The sequence below is a fragment of the Perca flavescens genome, chromosome 2, assembly GCF_004354835.1.
Source record: "Perca flavescens isolate YP-PL-M2 chromosome 2, PFLA_1.0, whole genome shotgun sequence".
Classification (NCBI taxonomy): domain Eukaryota; kingdom Metazoa; phylum Chordata; class Actinopteri; order Perciformes; family Percidae; genus Perca; species Perca flavescens.
Window position 1 is genome coordinate 29,759,352 of NC_041332.1, and position 16,317 is coordinate 29,775,668.

Consider the following 16,317-nt stretch of genomic DNA (forward strand, 5'->3'; position numbering starts at 1 on the left):
CCCATCTCCATCTGTCTCACTCTCTGTATATATGACATCAAGCTTTTATGAAAGATTACATGTTTTCCAAGAAACCCATGATCTAAAAAAAAAAAAAAAAAAAGGTTTTGAGGCTGCTGCATCATATGACATGATTCCCACGATGACTCTGTGTAAATGCTGGAGAGGGCAGTTGTATTGTGGGTGGGGAACGGGCCTCTCGCAGTAGAGAAGGATGCCAATTACATCACAATGCTAATTGGAAGGGACAATAGTTTTATTCTCCAATAATGAAGGGATCATGAGGATGTGATGATGTTACATTCCTACAGAAATGTTATGTGCCGACACACGGTTGGTTTATTCTGTACTTTTTAATGCATGTGAACACTGTTGGTGTCATTTTTCTTGTACCTCCTCCTTTTTCTGTAGACTTACTCTCACCATGTTTTTCCTTTTTCACTCCCTCCCTCTCTCCTCTCCTCTCCCCTCCCTCCCTCCCTGTAACCTCCTCCCTCCCTCTCCATCTCCGTCCAAGTGGCGTTCGGAGAAGCTTACTCATGTCCAGTCACTTCCCCACCATGCCTGGCCTCTCACACGGACACTCACTTCCTGCTCCTCCCTTTGACATATCTTTTTTTTTTTGTGTGACAACAGGACAAGAATGACATCTGCTTAGTGACCCGTCCCTGGTGAAAATGTTTCGGCAAAGGTAAGAAACCACACACACAACCCACGCACACACAGTCTGACACACACACACACACACGCCATGCTGCTTTTACATTCCTTCTCAAGAATCCAACCAGCCGGCAGCTCTCCTCTAACTGAAAGCAGATGGTGAAAGTTTGAAAGTGTGTGCCTTGTTATGCCTAACATTGGTGCTTGGTGGAGATGTTTCTGTTGTACTGGGGCAAAGTGGATTCAAAAGAAGGGGGTGAGCTGTGATTGGTTGAGAGGCATATTTAAGGGCAGGAGCTATAGGCTCTAATTTGGTGTTGTGGCATGCAGCTGCTGTGTGTTTTACAGTTGATCTCCAGTGGAGATATAGGCCATATGATCCTGTATTGTGCTGTGTGAGTGTTTAACTTTGTCCTGTCGTTGCGTGCATGCTCCGAGACCGACAGACTTAAACCATGTCATGTGCTCTTTAGCCACGCTAGCGGCATGACTCCAGGGACGTTGGTCAGTTGGTTGGTCTAGCATTTTGGTCCAGAATGAAAAATCTATTGGATGGATTTAGATGAAATTTTGTAAGGCCATTCGTAGTATCATAAGGACTAAGCCTACTGACTTTGGTGACCCCCAGACTTTTCCTCTACTACCACCACCAGCAGATAACAATTTTAATGTCAGGGAAATATCTACATCTCAACATCTACTCAGTGGATCGGCCCAAAATGTTGTACAGACATTCACGGTCCCCTTGAGATAAAGCCTACTTATTTTGTTGATCCCCTGACTTTCCCTCTTGTGACCCCAGAAATCAAAATTGAATTTGTCCGAATCTGTTCATCTAGATCTGTAATGCATCTATCTGTAAAACATCCCCATCAGCCTCAGCTGTACTTTGTGTTTTGTGCTAATTAGAAACTGTTAGCATGCTAAGAATATGCTAACGTAAGCAGGTGAACAGGGTAAACATTATAACTGCTAAACATCAGGATGTTAACAGTGTCATTGTGAGCATGTTAGCATGCTGACATTAGCGCGAAACACCACTGTGCTAAAGTACAGCCTCACAGAGCTGTTGGCATGGCTGTAGACTCTTCATCTTGTTGCAGAGATTACGTGTAAGATCCCTTGAAAATGATTGTGATTTTCATATACATGTGACATCATTTCAAATTCTAATGATAGTCGTCGCAAACCTCCGCGGTCTGCAAGCAGAGGAAACACGGGCAGATAAGGCACATCCTAACATCCCTCCTTTTGAAGTGCGGCCGTGTGCATTTAAACAATTATACAGCAAAGCAGAGAACTGAATATAACCTTGATGGGTTTTTTTTCTCTCACATTATCCTGTTTGAACCTCGTTCTGTCCCCAGCGTTGTCAAAGAAAACGTCTGTGTTGTTTAGTAGAATCAATCTTTCCAGCAGTGTCTTCTACAAAGGAAACGACAAAGTTCCTTTCTGGGGGAAAATGTGGGCATCTTCCAAAGTTCCACGGTGCCAATGTGAGTGTTAGAACTGATCTGCAAAGCTGCCCTCAGGCTATTTTCAACTAAAATAAAATATATATATATTTATACATACAACAAGCAATGTGAGCAATGCAGACCTCACTTGCTTAAATATGGTTCCTTTTCCCCCTAACTCCCCACATTTACCCAGAGTTGTTCACACCCAGTTGTCTGTTCGTCTTCTGATGTCAAAAAATCTTTCTGTAATGAGAGTGATGTCAGGGGGCCTGCAGCAAACCATTTTGGGCATCTGAGGTAGTCCAAAAGCAATTTGACAGCTCTGTCTAAAGTCCAGAGTGCGGCAGGCAACTCTCTGAGCCAAAGCTGAGCAAGATGTGTCTCTTATCTGACTTTGCCTGTTACTGTTCTCTTTCCTGCATGCCTGTCATCGCTGCTGTCTAGCCATGCAGAGGGAGAGAAATGCAGTCCAATCAGTGCATCTGTGCTGCTATTTTATGAAGCAACTTTTTGTGTTTCCGTGTATAATGATGTCTGCTTGTGTTTTTTGTTGTTTTTTTCTGCATCCTCAGGTCCTCTGTGATTACACTTCATTCTGCCATTATGGTTGCACCCAGTAAGCAGTCAGGAATGTCCTCCTTCTCCTGCCTATGACATGGTTTAACCCACGTATGATCCGGTCACCATGATAGCCTCCATGGTTGCCAATGGAAACCAAGATGGGCAGTCTCTGGTCTTGAAAGGGGTGGATCCAGAGACCTGCATGATTGTGTTCAAGAACCACTGGGCTCAGGTAAACGCCAGCACTAAATCAAGAGTCCCGCACCTTTAAAGGACATTACCGGAGTTAGATGAGAAGGTCACTACCACTCTCATACACATCTGCATTAAACCACACAACTTCTGACCAAATAACACAACTAATCCCTACAAGCTGATCTGGTTACAAATGTAATAAAACATTTTGGAATATAGCTTAATGTAGGGAATCAGACCCCTCACCGACAACCCCTAATGCAGACATTAAAGCAGCTGACACTTAGCTACCAACACACTTGTCTAACCCCTCAGTATCTGGCCAGTGTCATTCTGTATAACTTGTTCATCTCAGAGTGGGAGGAGTAGGTTTCGCAGGCTGCCAGGACCCACAGGGGTGAACAGGAACACATGCTGCTGCAAAGAGCCAAAAGTCATAGACAGTCGGCTTCCCACTGCCAATATTCCACTGGCCATACTTGCACTGCAGTTGAGTGTTGCTGGCACAGCACTGCAGTCAGTTTCTAATGTCAGTGAAGTAGAAGTAGAATGTGTGCAGAGTTTGTACACCAGAAGGCTGTTTTCACATTCATCAGCTGAAGGAGGAAAGTTTAACACGTGCACATACGAGCATTATTTTGTAATATCACAACTCCCAAAAGTGTGATGTAGAAACTTGAAACCTCCAGTACACGGACACTGAGAATTAACTTTTCATTGAAGTAGGAGAGTGTACAGTAAGGTTTTTTTTTTTTTTAAGAAGTTTAAACACAGTAATTGATGGGGGGTGTCACGATTTCGATTTTGAAATCGATTGAAATTGCAACCATCAAAAAGCAGGATCGGTGATTGCCCCAGTATTGTTTTCTCTCACCACCCCCGCCTACTTGCGCACGTCTGAAGAGAAAAACAACAGACCTAGCGTAGCTTACTGGCTGGTGGCATGCAGCTAAAGACACAGGGTAACGTTAGCTTACCAGTAGACTGTAGCTGCTCTTTTCCAGACACTATGGTCACTGCCGGTTGGAGATAAGAACTGGAAAATCCTCCTTCTTCCCTGAAGTCACCGGTGTGGCAACATTTTGCCTTTCCCATGAGTTATGTAAACAAACCGTGAAGGTAAAGTGTGTGGGCTGCAATGGGACTTTGTGGTGCGTTCATGTGCATCTCATTAAACTAATGGTGCATTAAATTGCACTTTGTTAATTTTGAGAAACTCAAACTGTTGTTGTAAAGTACCCTTCTGCCATGTAGTGGCTCTTATTATGGCATTGCCATCAATTCTGACAAGAATATGTTTAATTTGAAAATTGAATTGAATCGAAACCTTAGAATTAAAAGTCCTATTGAATCGTGGATTTGGAGAATGGTGACACCCCTTTTTATAGGGGAAAACTACTGTATCGGACACAATACATACATTTACAACATACATTTCAAACAGAGTGTCAGCGGAATAGATGTCTTACTCCAGTGACATGCATTATGTTTAATGTATCGGTTACTGTAGTTGGTGAGTTCAGATTCATGTGGAAGTACTCTTGTAAATGAGCTTATTGTTTTGAATACACACCTGTTACAGTAGGTCACCAGCTTTATCAGGCTTGACAGAACAGAACAGTCCAGATCAGTGACAGACTTGGCACTGAACGTGATGGTAGGCTCACCATTGTAGTTTGTTTTTGACTCATGCTTAAATTCATGTCTGGGGTTTGTAATTTTTTTTTCTTCTTCACAGATTCATATACTCCTTTCTTTAGTCCCAATCTGACTGTGAACAGAAAAAAATGACAACGCCCTGTCCCAGATTAAAGCTTGTTTTGCTTTAGGCAAACTGGCAGCACAGTTTCACTCCTGCAGAGTCTTATTTCCATGCTAAACTAATCTGTAGCCCGATAAGAGTGCTCTTGACCTTTGGTTTCAGTTCGGAAAACTTTGAAATCCAAGTAACATCTTGTAAGTAATGTTGGCCTTGTCCCTCTTAAGAAGCTCTGCCTGTCTTATTGGAAGATTAGGTTAATGTTCATTGGCTTTGTCTTATCTGCCGCTCTCCAGGCCTCACAGAGCTCATTGTGTTTGTTGTAACATGCAAAGTGATCAGTCTGTTGCTGTGGCTGCCAACAATGTTTAACTATAGACAGTGAAGAGCTATAATGACAAGGAGCAAACTGCCCATACTCCAGAGTTTCTGACTCATTCCATTCATGGTTAATGCCACATGACTCCTAATAAATCTGTCACTTTTATGAATGTGTCTCTGTTTAGTGATGTGTGCAGTGTTCATCACCAAATCTTTAGACTTCACAGTTTCAGTTAAATTAACTTTGTCCCTGCTGCCATCCGGTGAATTTGCTCTCTGCCGGTTACATTCTGGGCATCTGTCAACTGAAATAAAAGCACAGATCTTAAGTGTCATTTTTTAAAATGTATTTAATGGTTTAATCCCATCAATCCATTTGGGATTCTTATTGGAATGTTAATGACACTTCAGGCAATATAGAGCATTGGCTGAATGTGACACCGCATATGTCATCTTGTATTAATAATTCATAAGAAAGACTCATCTAGGCCTCTACTGTATGAAGTGACTAATGTTAAAGCTCCAGCAGCTTAAAGAAAAGTCACCTTCATCAGCAAATTTGGCATTGTTATATGTAAAAGTAGAAAGGTACGCTTCGTGTTTTTTAGTTTTTAAATGTTTTATATATCAGTGTACTTTAAAGATTGAATCTGAACAATTTGTTTTTTTTTTTAAACCTTTTTTTATTTTAAAAAGTTTCACTGAGAGCACTGCTCATACTCAAGAGTTTCACAGACTTACACACACCTTAAAACTCTCCAGTACCAGTCTGAGAAGCTCCACTGGAGCAGTAAGGGCCTTGCTCAAGGGCACCACACTGGTGGTAATGAGGAGGGGGCAAATGGTGCCTTTCATTTCATCCCCACTCACGAGTTGTGATCTGTGATGATTAAATATGAAACAAATTGTTCAATCAAACACTTTTTAAAAGTTTTATTTTGAAGGTCTGATACCTGAACCAGAAATTTTATTCTGACCCAAACCAACCAAAAATGTTGTATTAATCTGACTCCTCCATTTGTCCAGTAAGTAAAAGCCCTGGTTCTCAAACCTGCCCCCTTCCTGTCACTACAGTAATGGCCGGAGAGCCTGAACTGATCCCTGAGGCCACTGGGCAAGGCCCCATCGGGCTCAGACAGGGATTACAAACTCTGTTCTCTGGTTTCCATCAGCCATGCCCAGCTCTCTTGTGCTCAGCCAGTTATTGTCATGGCAGCAGTGGCAGGCTGGGGACACTGGCTCCATTATTGGTACTCTGGTTTCTACGCAGCCGACACACAAGGGAGGGACTGGATACACAAAGGGCTGGTTCATTCTGTCCTACCTAGTTTATTTGTACTGTGCTGCTGCTCTGTTTACACCCCATTATTGTTGATAATGAACCTATCCGGAAGAAGGAAATGATTTTACCTGCAACGTATCCCTTTTAATCTAACATGGTGTACAAGCGCCATCTATACAAATAAGATAAAAACTGCTATTGAAGGAAACACTGGCTTGTACCATAGGTCAAGTGTCCACATTATAGCACATATACATTATGTGAGTGGTAATGCTTAAGATCCTTGTAGTCAACATAAATGGAAACTGATTCTGTGCTTTTTGCACTTTTTAAATCCCAGCTATCCATTTGCTTCTTCCTTGTATTTTGTTAGTTTCTGTCAATCTCCACTTTGTGGTGGCCATCAGTGAACGGTGTGTAGCAGTGTTTCTCATGTACAGAATTCATTTGGATGGCCCACTAATGAAGATGCGTCCCCTACTAAACCTAATTCTGTTTTTGTTATTTCTTCTTTTCAAAAGGAAATGCAGTTTAAAGTGCAGGCTGATCATTTGGTGTGTTCATATGCAGTCATGTAGACTGTAAAAAAGACTTGTCTAATGTGTTTAAGTGTCTAGCGTCTAGAGTCTTCTAGCACGTGTCCAACTCAAGAGTCGACCACCACAACAAAATGTATTTACCCATGTATACACCTGGTAAATATGTCATTCCCAACAGCGTCATCATCGTTGACTGAATTTATTGATTAGAGATGGGAACAATTTGTTAAATCTGGGGGAAGGTGTATCCGTAGAATGAAAAGCCTTTTATACTTTGCTGTATAAAAGTGAAAAAGGCTTTATTAGGTGATTGGTACAAATATTCTGCCCTTTTATTTAAAACCTTCCACCATAAACGTCCTTATCTCGTAACGCTTTCTTTTTTAAGCTTTCTACAAGCTTTGGCTTTATCGCTTTTTTTTTTTTTTTTTTATTTGAATTAAGTTTGCTGCAAAGCTGTTCTTGCATTAAAATCAAATGATATATGGTTTTAATGTATTTAGTAAGTAATATTCCACTTGCCTCCTATTGTAGGTGGTGAAGATCCTAGAAAAGCATGACCCCCTGCGCAACAGTTCCACGCTGGCATCCCTGAGTATGATCAACCTCAGCGCTGGCTCTAGCGGCGGCCCTCGTTTCGGCCCCATCCCCGGAGACGAGGCGAGCGCGGTGCAGAACTATGTGGAGCACATGCTGTTCCTGCTGATAGAGGAGGAGAGCGGTCAGGCCGGCGCCATGGGCCCTATCCTGGAGTTTGTAGTGATGGAGAACGTAATGGAGCGCCTCTTTGTGTGGAGCCTCCGCAGGGAGTTCACGGACGACATGAAGCTGGAGCAGCTAAAGATGTACGAGATGCTGGTGGGCCAGGCGCACCAGCCCCTGCTGCATCACAAGCCCATCCTGCGGCCGCTCATGATGCTGCTGTCGTCCTGCTCGGGCACCGTGGCGCCACAGGTCGAAGGTGAGCTGGTGCTGCTGCTCAACCAGCTGTGCTGCGTTCTGGCAAAGGACCCTTCAATTCTAGAGCTGTTTTTCCACACCAGCGAGGATCAGGGAGCCACCAACTTCCTCATCTTCTCCCTGCTCATCCCCTTCATTCACAGGGAGGGCACAGTGGGACAGCAAGCCAGAGATGCACTGCTGCTCATTATGTCGTTGTCCGCTGAGAACAAGCGAGTGGCCAAACACATCGCAGAGAATACCTACTTCTGTCCGGTCAGTCCCAAGTGACGAATTACCTTTCCTTCTCTTTTTCTCTTTCTCTCAATCACTTGGTGGTTTTTAGTATCTGTGAATCTTCCCAGACTCAGTCCCTCAGTTTTTTTTTTTTTTTTTTAACTTCCTAACTACCACAACTTTTCTGTATGAGGAATTGTTCACTCTTATTATCTGACAGCCACTCTAAAATCCAAGACTTTTCAGTGACCCCGGGCATCATAATCAGGCAAAAAATATGCAGATGAATTCATAAAGTCACCTGAAGCAAGGTTAAACCGTCTCATTGAATGTTATTAATGTCAGGCATTCATAAGATCATGGCATGGTTGCAAGATAATCCCATGTAAATAATGCCATTGAACCACAGCTGCAGACATCGCAATGAGAAATAGCTTTTGATGCGATGCCAGTTAACAACTGGAGTCTGAATTTAATTGGTTCCACTGGCAGGCTACACGGATAATCCTATAGAGGACGTATACTGTACATCAATGCAACACTAATTATGCACTCATCTCACAGTTAAATTAGACTGTGACAAAAATCATATTACTGTCCGTGTGTTATGTGGAAAGCCTGCTGACATTAATGCATTAATTAGTAACCTAATTACCATATCATGCTATTCCAGGAAAGTTATAGGCAATAACTCTTTGCTATTCAAATATTTATAGAGCCGACCTGTAGGAGGTATAAATCCAAATGTATCTACGCTGTCTTAATGTCCGAGGAGGAGGAACGGACAGGATGACATGTCTGCTGCTGCAGTGCTGTGCTTACATCTGCATTACATTATCAAAATGGAAACAAATGAATGATTTACAAAAGTATTTCTGCATGGTAGTGAGCAAAAAAAAAAAAGGTTATTATAATTTGTTGTGTCAAGCTGAAAGTAAAACTGACAGCCGAAGATATATCATTTATGTCATACACTGCCTCATTAATGTTTAATGAAGCCCGTAATATTCTCTCTGTAATCAATATGTGAGATTATTTTTCATTAGACTGTATATGCTGGGTGAGCAGGACCCAGGTGTCTAGCAGCTAGGTGATTGATTTCCTACAGTACAGGTAAAACATTTTTCTTCTTAAGCACTCTAAAAACAAACTTAACTGCTTGACAAACTCTTAACATCCATCTTCCTGTATAGACAAAAGCTCTGTAGTTACTGGTACATTTATAAACTGGAAAATGTTAACAAAACTAAGCCATGCTTGCTAGCAGCTCTGCTGTGCTTTGAGCTAAATGCTAATGTCAGTAGGCTAACATGCTCACAATGGCAGTTGTAATGTTTACTATGTTCACCATGTTAGGTTAGTGTGTTAGCATGCTAAAATTAGCTAATTAGCACTAAACACAAAGTACAGTTGAGCGAATGCAATTAGTTTAGCAGGAACTTTTGATTTTGATGACGTGGCGATGATGCTAAAAGAAAATTCATCACCGACGTAATCCTGTGGGGATTCCTATTGTTATTCCATGGCAGTCCATCTTATAGTTTTCAAGGTATTTCTCTCAAAACCGGTGGCACTAGAGGAAAAGTCAGAGGCTCACAAAAGTCATTAGAATAAATTATGTGGGAACCATGAGTGTGTACAACATTTTGCGCCAATCTATTTGGGAGATGTTAACACATTTTACAGGATGAGTGAAAACTTTGGCCTGCGGTTAAATGAACCAATAGTCAGTAATAATCCAAAAACTAGAATACTGTGAGGTCTTATTCAATGTTGACATCTCTCACTCTATGTCCCCTCAGGTTCTGGCCACAGGGCTGAGCGGCCTGTACTCATCGCTGCCCACCAAGCTGGAGGTTCCCAACGAGGACTGGCACTGCCTGCACAAAGAGGACTGGCTCCAGATGCCGTCCCTCGTCCAGTTCCTCAACTCACTCGAGTTCTGTAACGCTGTCATTCAGGTGAAAACGTGTGACGAGGCTGCACGCACACAAGGCTGTGCCACATGAAATGAATTCACACACGTGCTAAATGGTTGCAACCTTCTGCTTGACTACAGTCTTGACTAACCTGTGCCTGTTCCCAGGTGGCCCACCCTGATATCAGAGACCAGCTAGTTAGCTACATCTACAACGGATTCCTCGTGCCTGTCCTAGCACCAGCTCTAAACAAGGTCGGTACTCTTCTTCCTACTACTCTTCACCTCCATGTAATGCCTCATTTGGACGTTTAAATTGGAAGTACAAAGTCATGCTCCTAAGTAACTAAACCTATTGGATGGTGTTTTAGTAAATTACAGAAGGTGGGGAAAATCATGCGAAGCACTTCAACATACAATGTGTGTCTGGATGACACATAAATAATTTCACCAAATCATTCCAGCCATGTCAAACAAACATGCTAATGGCCTAGTTGCGTTCATTAGAGCATCAATATAACGTGTATATTGGTGTATATTTCAGAGGTGCCAGTTTCTTTCTTTGCACAAAGCCAGGCTAGCTGTTTCTCCCTGTTTGTTTTGTATTTGTGCAAAGCTAACTAGCTTCTGGCTATAGCCTTCTGTTTACCATACAGATATGAGAGTGCTTCCCCTCTAACTCTAGGGCAATAAAGCCTAATATTGTTCCGTTAGTTCTGTGCAGAGCTGAAGAATAAGTAGTATGCATAACATCCTCATTAATATCCTCATAACGTATTGCTATATTCTGTACTGTAGACATTTTCAACAGATTGTTCTCTGGCATGTTTTTATTTGTTGCTCACACAAAAACACCCAATTAACTGCTGACTAATGATTCCTTCCTTCCTCTGTGAAGCTGACCCTAGAAGAGGTGATGACCACCACAGCATACCTTGACCTCTTCCTGAGGACTGTGTCTGAGCCGGCCCTGCTGCAGACTTTCCTCTCCTTCATCCTCCTCCACCGACATGACAGCGTCCACATTTTAGATACTCTAGTCAGCCGCATTAACACTCCTTTCCAGGTACAGGACCAACCAAGCAAACTACCAACAAGTGTGTCTTAAACACACCCATGCATGACTCATGTTTAATAACTCCTGAAAGTTACCCCAGAGGCACTTTGGACCCCTGGTGAAACTTTAAATGTCAGCACCAAAGCTGGCAGATTGTTGCCATGGTGATGCTCAGTTGCAGCGACATATCCCTGTTGTCAAAGCAACTGATATGAGCACTTTAAAACAGTCCTATGTGTTGGAACATCTTTTTCAAACCACTGAGATGACTAAGTACTGTGTTCTTTACGTTGCTGTTTGACTGGGTAAATGGCTCGATGAGTTCACCTGTTCACCTGGCACACCTGCAACTCAGTGACAAATAAGAAACAAGACCTTTTTCACCTTGAGCCAAACTAAACATTGACTCAAATGCAAATATTCCACATTTCAGCTATTTGCTTTTACCTTTTGATGTTTAATAACTTAGAAAATTGGCACTTCTTATGTAGTCATGCTCTTTGAACCTACACAGAATATAATTCTTTTTTACAAAAAGCTTCCAACCCTCAACCTTTTTTTTTTAGGATAATTGAAGCAAAAGTAACTTTTACTAAGGATAAAATCTCCTGGCTTTTATTTTACACTCATTTATTATTATTATTTTACACATATTTTTTGAAGTTAAGTTGTTTAGTCTTTAAAATGTCTAGTGAAAACTAATGTCCATCACCACTTCCCAGAGCCTGAGGTGACATCTCAGTCCAACAGTCCAAACCCCAAATATATTCACTTTACAAATACATAATATAGAAAAATGCAGCAATTTTTATTTTACATTTGAGAAGCTGGGACCAGTTAATTTTGCTTTAAAAAAGACCAAATTAATAAATTGTCAGGATAGTTAATGTCTGTTTCTTGGCTAATTGACCGATGTTACAGCAGTAGTATAAAAGTCCTCAGTTGTTGTAATGTGTTTTAATTGTGTTTTTCTATTCAACTCTTTAGTTGGGCACTGTGTCACTGGCACTTTTCCGCACTCTCATTGGCTTGTACTGTGAAGATGTGATGCTACAGCTCATATTGAGGTGAGTGGCACACACACAGACTATTCTCCAGTTATAAAGCATGGCACATCTAATTGGTTTAAGGCATGATGAGCTTTTACTTTTTACCTCCCACAATGCAGACCCCCTCCCCATACTCACTCCTACGACCACCCGTTGGTTTTCCTAATAGGATCCGTTGCTATCTGCCTCCCCAGGTACCTGATCCCCTGTAATCACATGATGTTGAGTCAGAGGCGTGTTGTGGGGGAGAGGGACTGCTACTCTGTGTCAACAGCCAAGATCCTGGCGCTAACACCGTCGTGCTGCTCTCCTGATCACAGCCCCCCGCCCCTCCGACAGCTGGACTCCATCCTCTTTTCCAAGGGCGCAGAGACGCCCAACAACACCAGTACCACAGGTAGGTAGGACAGGACCAAATTCTGTCTGGTTCATTGCAGCTTGGATCATATTTTTGCTGTTTTTGGACATCATTTCTAATGGGTTATGATAACATTGTAACCAAAGTCATTGCTCAGATCTGAGAACAGGCAGACATTGCTATAATGAAGAGACAAGATCATAACATAGGATCATACAGGTTGTAAACAAGCCAACAGTTTTGATAGATTATCTAATCCACTTTATATTTGGAGGTAAAAAGGATGAGAATGATGGCCAAAACATAATAAACTAGAAATATCCTTTAAGGAGTAAATGGACTATATAGAGTACAGCTAATTATTATCAAAGCTGAAAGGCATAGGGATGCAGGGTGACGTAGTGAGCTAGATAAATGCCCTTTTTAGGCCCAGTTTCAGAAGGCATCCTCACTTCTGAGGTGTCCTCGTGCATGAGACTGAGAGAAAAGCTCGGAAGGTTTTAATAAAGCTCTTTGAGACCATAGAATACTTTTCATTTTTCAAGGACTGTACGTGCTATAGCATGAGCCAAAATTAATGACTGCTTTTCAGTTAAATTTATAATTAGCTTTTATGGATGTTTTTTTTTTTTTTTTTTTTTTTTTTTTTTTTTTGCTGCTTTCAAATCAGCTTCAAGGAGAATTTATCCAGCAGAATTTCCTATTCATAACCCCATTTGAGTGAGTGCATGTTATAACCTCAGCAATAGTGGTGTGCAGTCATAACAAATGGAGGGGAAATTAAAAGGCATTCATTGCAGCAGTCGGAGTGCTAAAACCAAAAAAGGGATAATAAAGAGTATCATTTATTAACATTGCATTTTCCAAATATGTGCAGACAGTGCAAACATGGTTTTGAGTACAGCAAGGTGTTGATCTGTATTTATCTGGGACATGAACATGGGATGATTATGAGTATTTGATCAGATAGGGAGATTTCCTGCTGATTTCATCACTTTACCCCCTGTAGCTACATGACAAACTCATTACTTCTGCTCTGTGTGAGTGCTGTTCTGAGGCACTGCACGACAGCTTTCATCAACATTTCCTATCTGTCTCTTCTTCCCCCCCCCCCCCAGAGGAAAATGAGAGCTTCTTAGAAGAGGATGATGGCTCAGGTAACTCCTGCACCATCGGCTCCGAAATCTACCTGGATGTCAGTTATCTTCATTACCTCTACGATGCCCGTCGGAGCATCAGCAGCTGCATAAGGGCCTGCCAGGTTTGGTCAGCCCGGTACGACGGCGAGGACCCCCCTCCTGAGAAATACCAGCCCGGCGTCCTCGAGGAGCCGGCGCTAAAAAGTGGACTTACTCAGATGGCTTTCAAGAGACTTCCACAGCCACTAGCGCCGCGCCCTCGACCCTGCCCACCGGCGAATACAGAGCCGCCCTCCGTCGGCCAGATGGAGCTGGAGTGGGACGACAGCTACGATGCGTGCCCGGTGCAGGCCGACGAGGCTCCCGTGGAGAGCAAATCTGCACAGGAGCCTCCTGCCGAGCTCCCAAAGCACATCCAAGAGATGAGGAAAACAGCCATCATGTTGGTAAAAGGTTCATATATTGAGGAAAATGAGTTCCAAGACGACGTCATGGTGTACAATCTTGTTGCCAAGAAAGACACCAGGGACGTGGAACGCGGCAGGCTCAAATCCAACGGGTCTGAATCGGAAGAAACCCGACCGGGCTCCGCAGAAGTTCCCGTGCAGAACGGACTCAGTCCAACACTCCCGTCCTCTGCGATGGCTGATAAAGACAGCTTGGACACAAAGATTTTAGATTTGAATTCCCATCTCCAAATCACCACAGCTGCTGAGTCGGGTGATGACCTTTTGGCTCAGTATGAGGAGCTCATTCGTACTTTGGACACTGAAGCAGGTAAAAAACAGGTCAAACCTAATGCAGAGTTGAAGACGCCTGTCACACCTGCGGAGGAGGAGGAGGAGGAGGAGGAGGAGGAGGAGGATGATGAGGAGGATGAGATGGATTTTACCTCCTTCTCTGCTGAGACACCAGAGCCAGAGAAACTGCAATCCCCATTTGGGGCCAAGTTTGTCAGTGGAAGTGCAGGTAGAGGCCATTCAGCACCTTTTACTGGTAAGTAAAGGGTAATCTTTGCTCTACAGCCGCCTCACTATTTACCAAAACGTGCATGCAGACAGCACAGTTAAAAGATTGTTTATGATTCGTCTCCCCGCAGGCCCGTTTGTCAGTGTGCTGTTGTCTCGTCTGGAGAACATGCCGTCTAACTCGCTTCATGTCAACTTGTTGTTGACGGGCATCCTGGCCCAGTTGGCGGCCTACCCACAGCCTCTCCTGCGCTCCTTCCTCCTCAACACTAACCTGGTCTTTCAGCCGACGGTTCGCTCTCTTTACCAGGTTGTTTGTGTGTGTGTGTGTGTGTGTGTGTGTGTTGTGTGTGTGTGTGTGTGTGTGTGTGTGTGTGTGTGTGTGTGTGTGTGTGTGTGTGTGTGTGTGTGTGTGTGTGTGTGTGTGTGTGTGTGTGTGTGTGTGTGTGTGTGTGTGTGTGTGTGTGTGTGTGTGTGTGTGTGTGTGTGTGTGTGTGTGTGTGTGTGTGTGTGTGTGTGTGGATCTACTTTCCGTCTCCTGAGGCTTCTGTATCCTCAAGTCGATGAAAGGAAGAACATTTTGGGTTTTGTTTCATCACTGCAAGATGTTGAAAGATGCAGTTCATACAATGAATTATTTGAGCACAGGTGTGTAGTTGCTCCTGAGAAAGATAAAGTAAAAACTGTTTTCCATGTGTTTATGTAAAACTGAAGGGATCCTTGATTAATGCAATCGGGCTATGTAGCTTAATTTGAGTAAATACTGCAGATGTGAATGTACGGTAATCCTCGGTTTCTTTTCCATGTTTCCCTTCAGGTACTGGCCATCGTGAAGAACCAGATAGAAGAGCAGGCTGCCACCAGAAAAGACTTCCCAGAGCTGATCACTGCCGCCCAACACTGGCTGCTGGCCAGGGAGACTTCATTTGTGGCAGCAGGTGACAATGCACCCACATCTACAGTATGATTTTTGTTTCTATGCCAGCTATGGTTGGAATGTGTATTTGTGCATAGATCTATAACTGTAGGAGTTATGCATGAAAAATGAATTATTCAAAACATTCTTATTCAGTTTCAAATTCAAGTGGGTTTTATTCCACGCGTGCTGACATTTAAAAGAATAGTTCGACATTTATATGCTATGGAAATGGGCTTATTTGCATTCTTACTGAGCGTGAGATGAGAAGATTGATACCTTTCTTGTGTGTACGGTGAATATGAAGCTTATTCAATGGCACAAAAAAAGAACTGTCATTTTGACACTGAATTTTTTTTTTTTCTTTTCTTTTTTTGTACGGTCAACAAGATATGTGTTCATTAGTGAGCTTTAGAGGTGATGGTATGCAGCTTTTCTTTTTACCTTTTGGTCCGAGTCGACTAGCTTTTCCCCCCCGTTTCCTGTCTTTATGCTAAGCTAGGCTAATTTAACCAGCTACTGGCGGTGGCTTCATATTTCCCAAAATGTCAAACTGTTCCTTTAAAGGCGCTGACACACCAACCTGATTATCAGCCGTCAGACAGTCTGGCGAGGTCAGTGACTCGAGTCTGTTCCGTGTGTTCTGTGCCGTCATCAGTTGGAGGAGCCGTCGGCCTTCATTTGGGCCGATTTGATATGTTGAATCGGAAGGCGGGCTGTCGGACTCAATGACCAATCTGATTGGTGGAGTGCTAACCCGGAAATGACGAGTGGGAGGAGCGTGACTAGAGTCTCTCAAAATCTGACAAATCTTTTAAACTGACCTTTGTCGATCTGAAATGAAGACCGATTCAGCCACTGCATGGCCTATTTCTCGCTTAAAATGTTTTCAGAAACACCATAATAGTCTGACTTTGAAATTCCGGAGAAGCCAGACCCACGTGACGTGTTCGTCCAAT

General features: G+C 42.9%; 1 protein-coding gene across 2 annotated transcripts in view; it reads left to right on the forward strand.

The window, feature by feature from the left end:
• The window catches only part of fhip1aa (FHF complex subunit HOOK interacting protein 1Aa), a 30,975-nt gene that overhangs the window by 12,895 nt on the left and 1,763 nt on the right, over window positions 1-16,317 (forward strand). For both annotated transcript variants that reach the window (XM_028566941.1, XM_028566935.1), the window contains exons 2-12: window positions 637-691; window positions 2,693-2,913; window positions 7,312-7,992; window positions 9,756-9,914; window positions 10,040-10,126; window positions 10,770-10,937; window positions 11,916-11,995; window positions 12,172-12,374; window positions 13,454-14,470; window positions 14,574-14,752; window positions 15,260-15,380. In XM_028566941.1, the coding sequence (XP_028422742.1) occupies window positions 2,806-2,913; window positions 7,312-7,992; window positions 9,756-9,914; window positions 10,040-10,126; window positions 10,770-10,937; window positions 11,916-11,995; window positions 12,172-12,374; window positions 13,454-14,470; window positions 14,574-14,752; window positions 15,260-15,380 (2,803 nt within the window). In that variant the 5' untranslated portion in view covers window positions 637-691; window positions 2,693-2,805. The remainder of the gene's footprint in view (window positions 1-636; window positions 692-2,692; window positions 2,914-7,311; window positions 7,993-9,755; window positions 9,915-10,039; window positions 10,127-10,769; window positions 10,938-11,915; window positions 11,996-12,171; window positions 12,375-13,453; window positions 14,471-14,573; window positions 14,753-15,259; window positions 15,381-16,317) is intronic.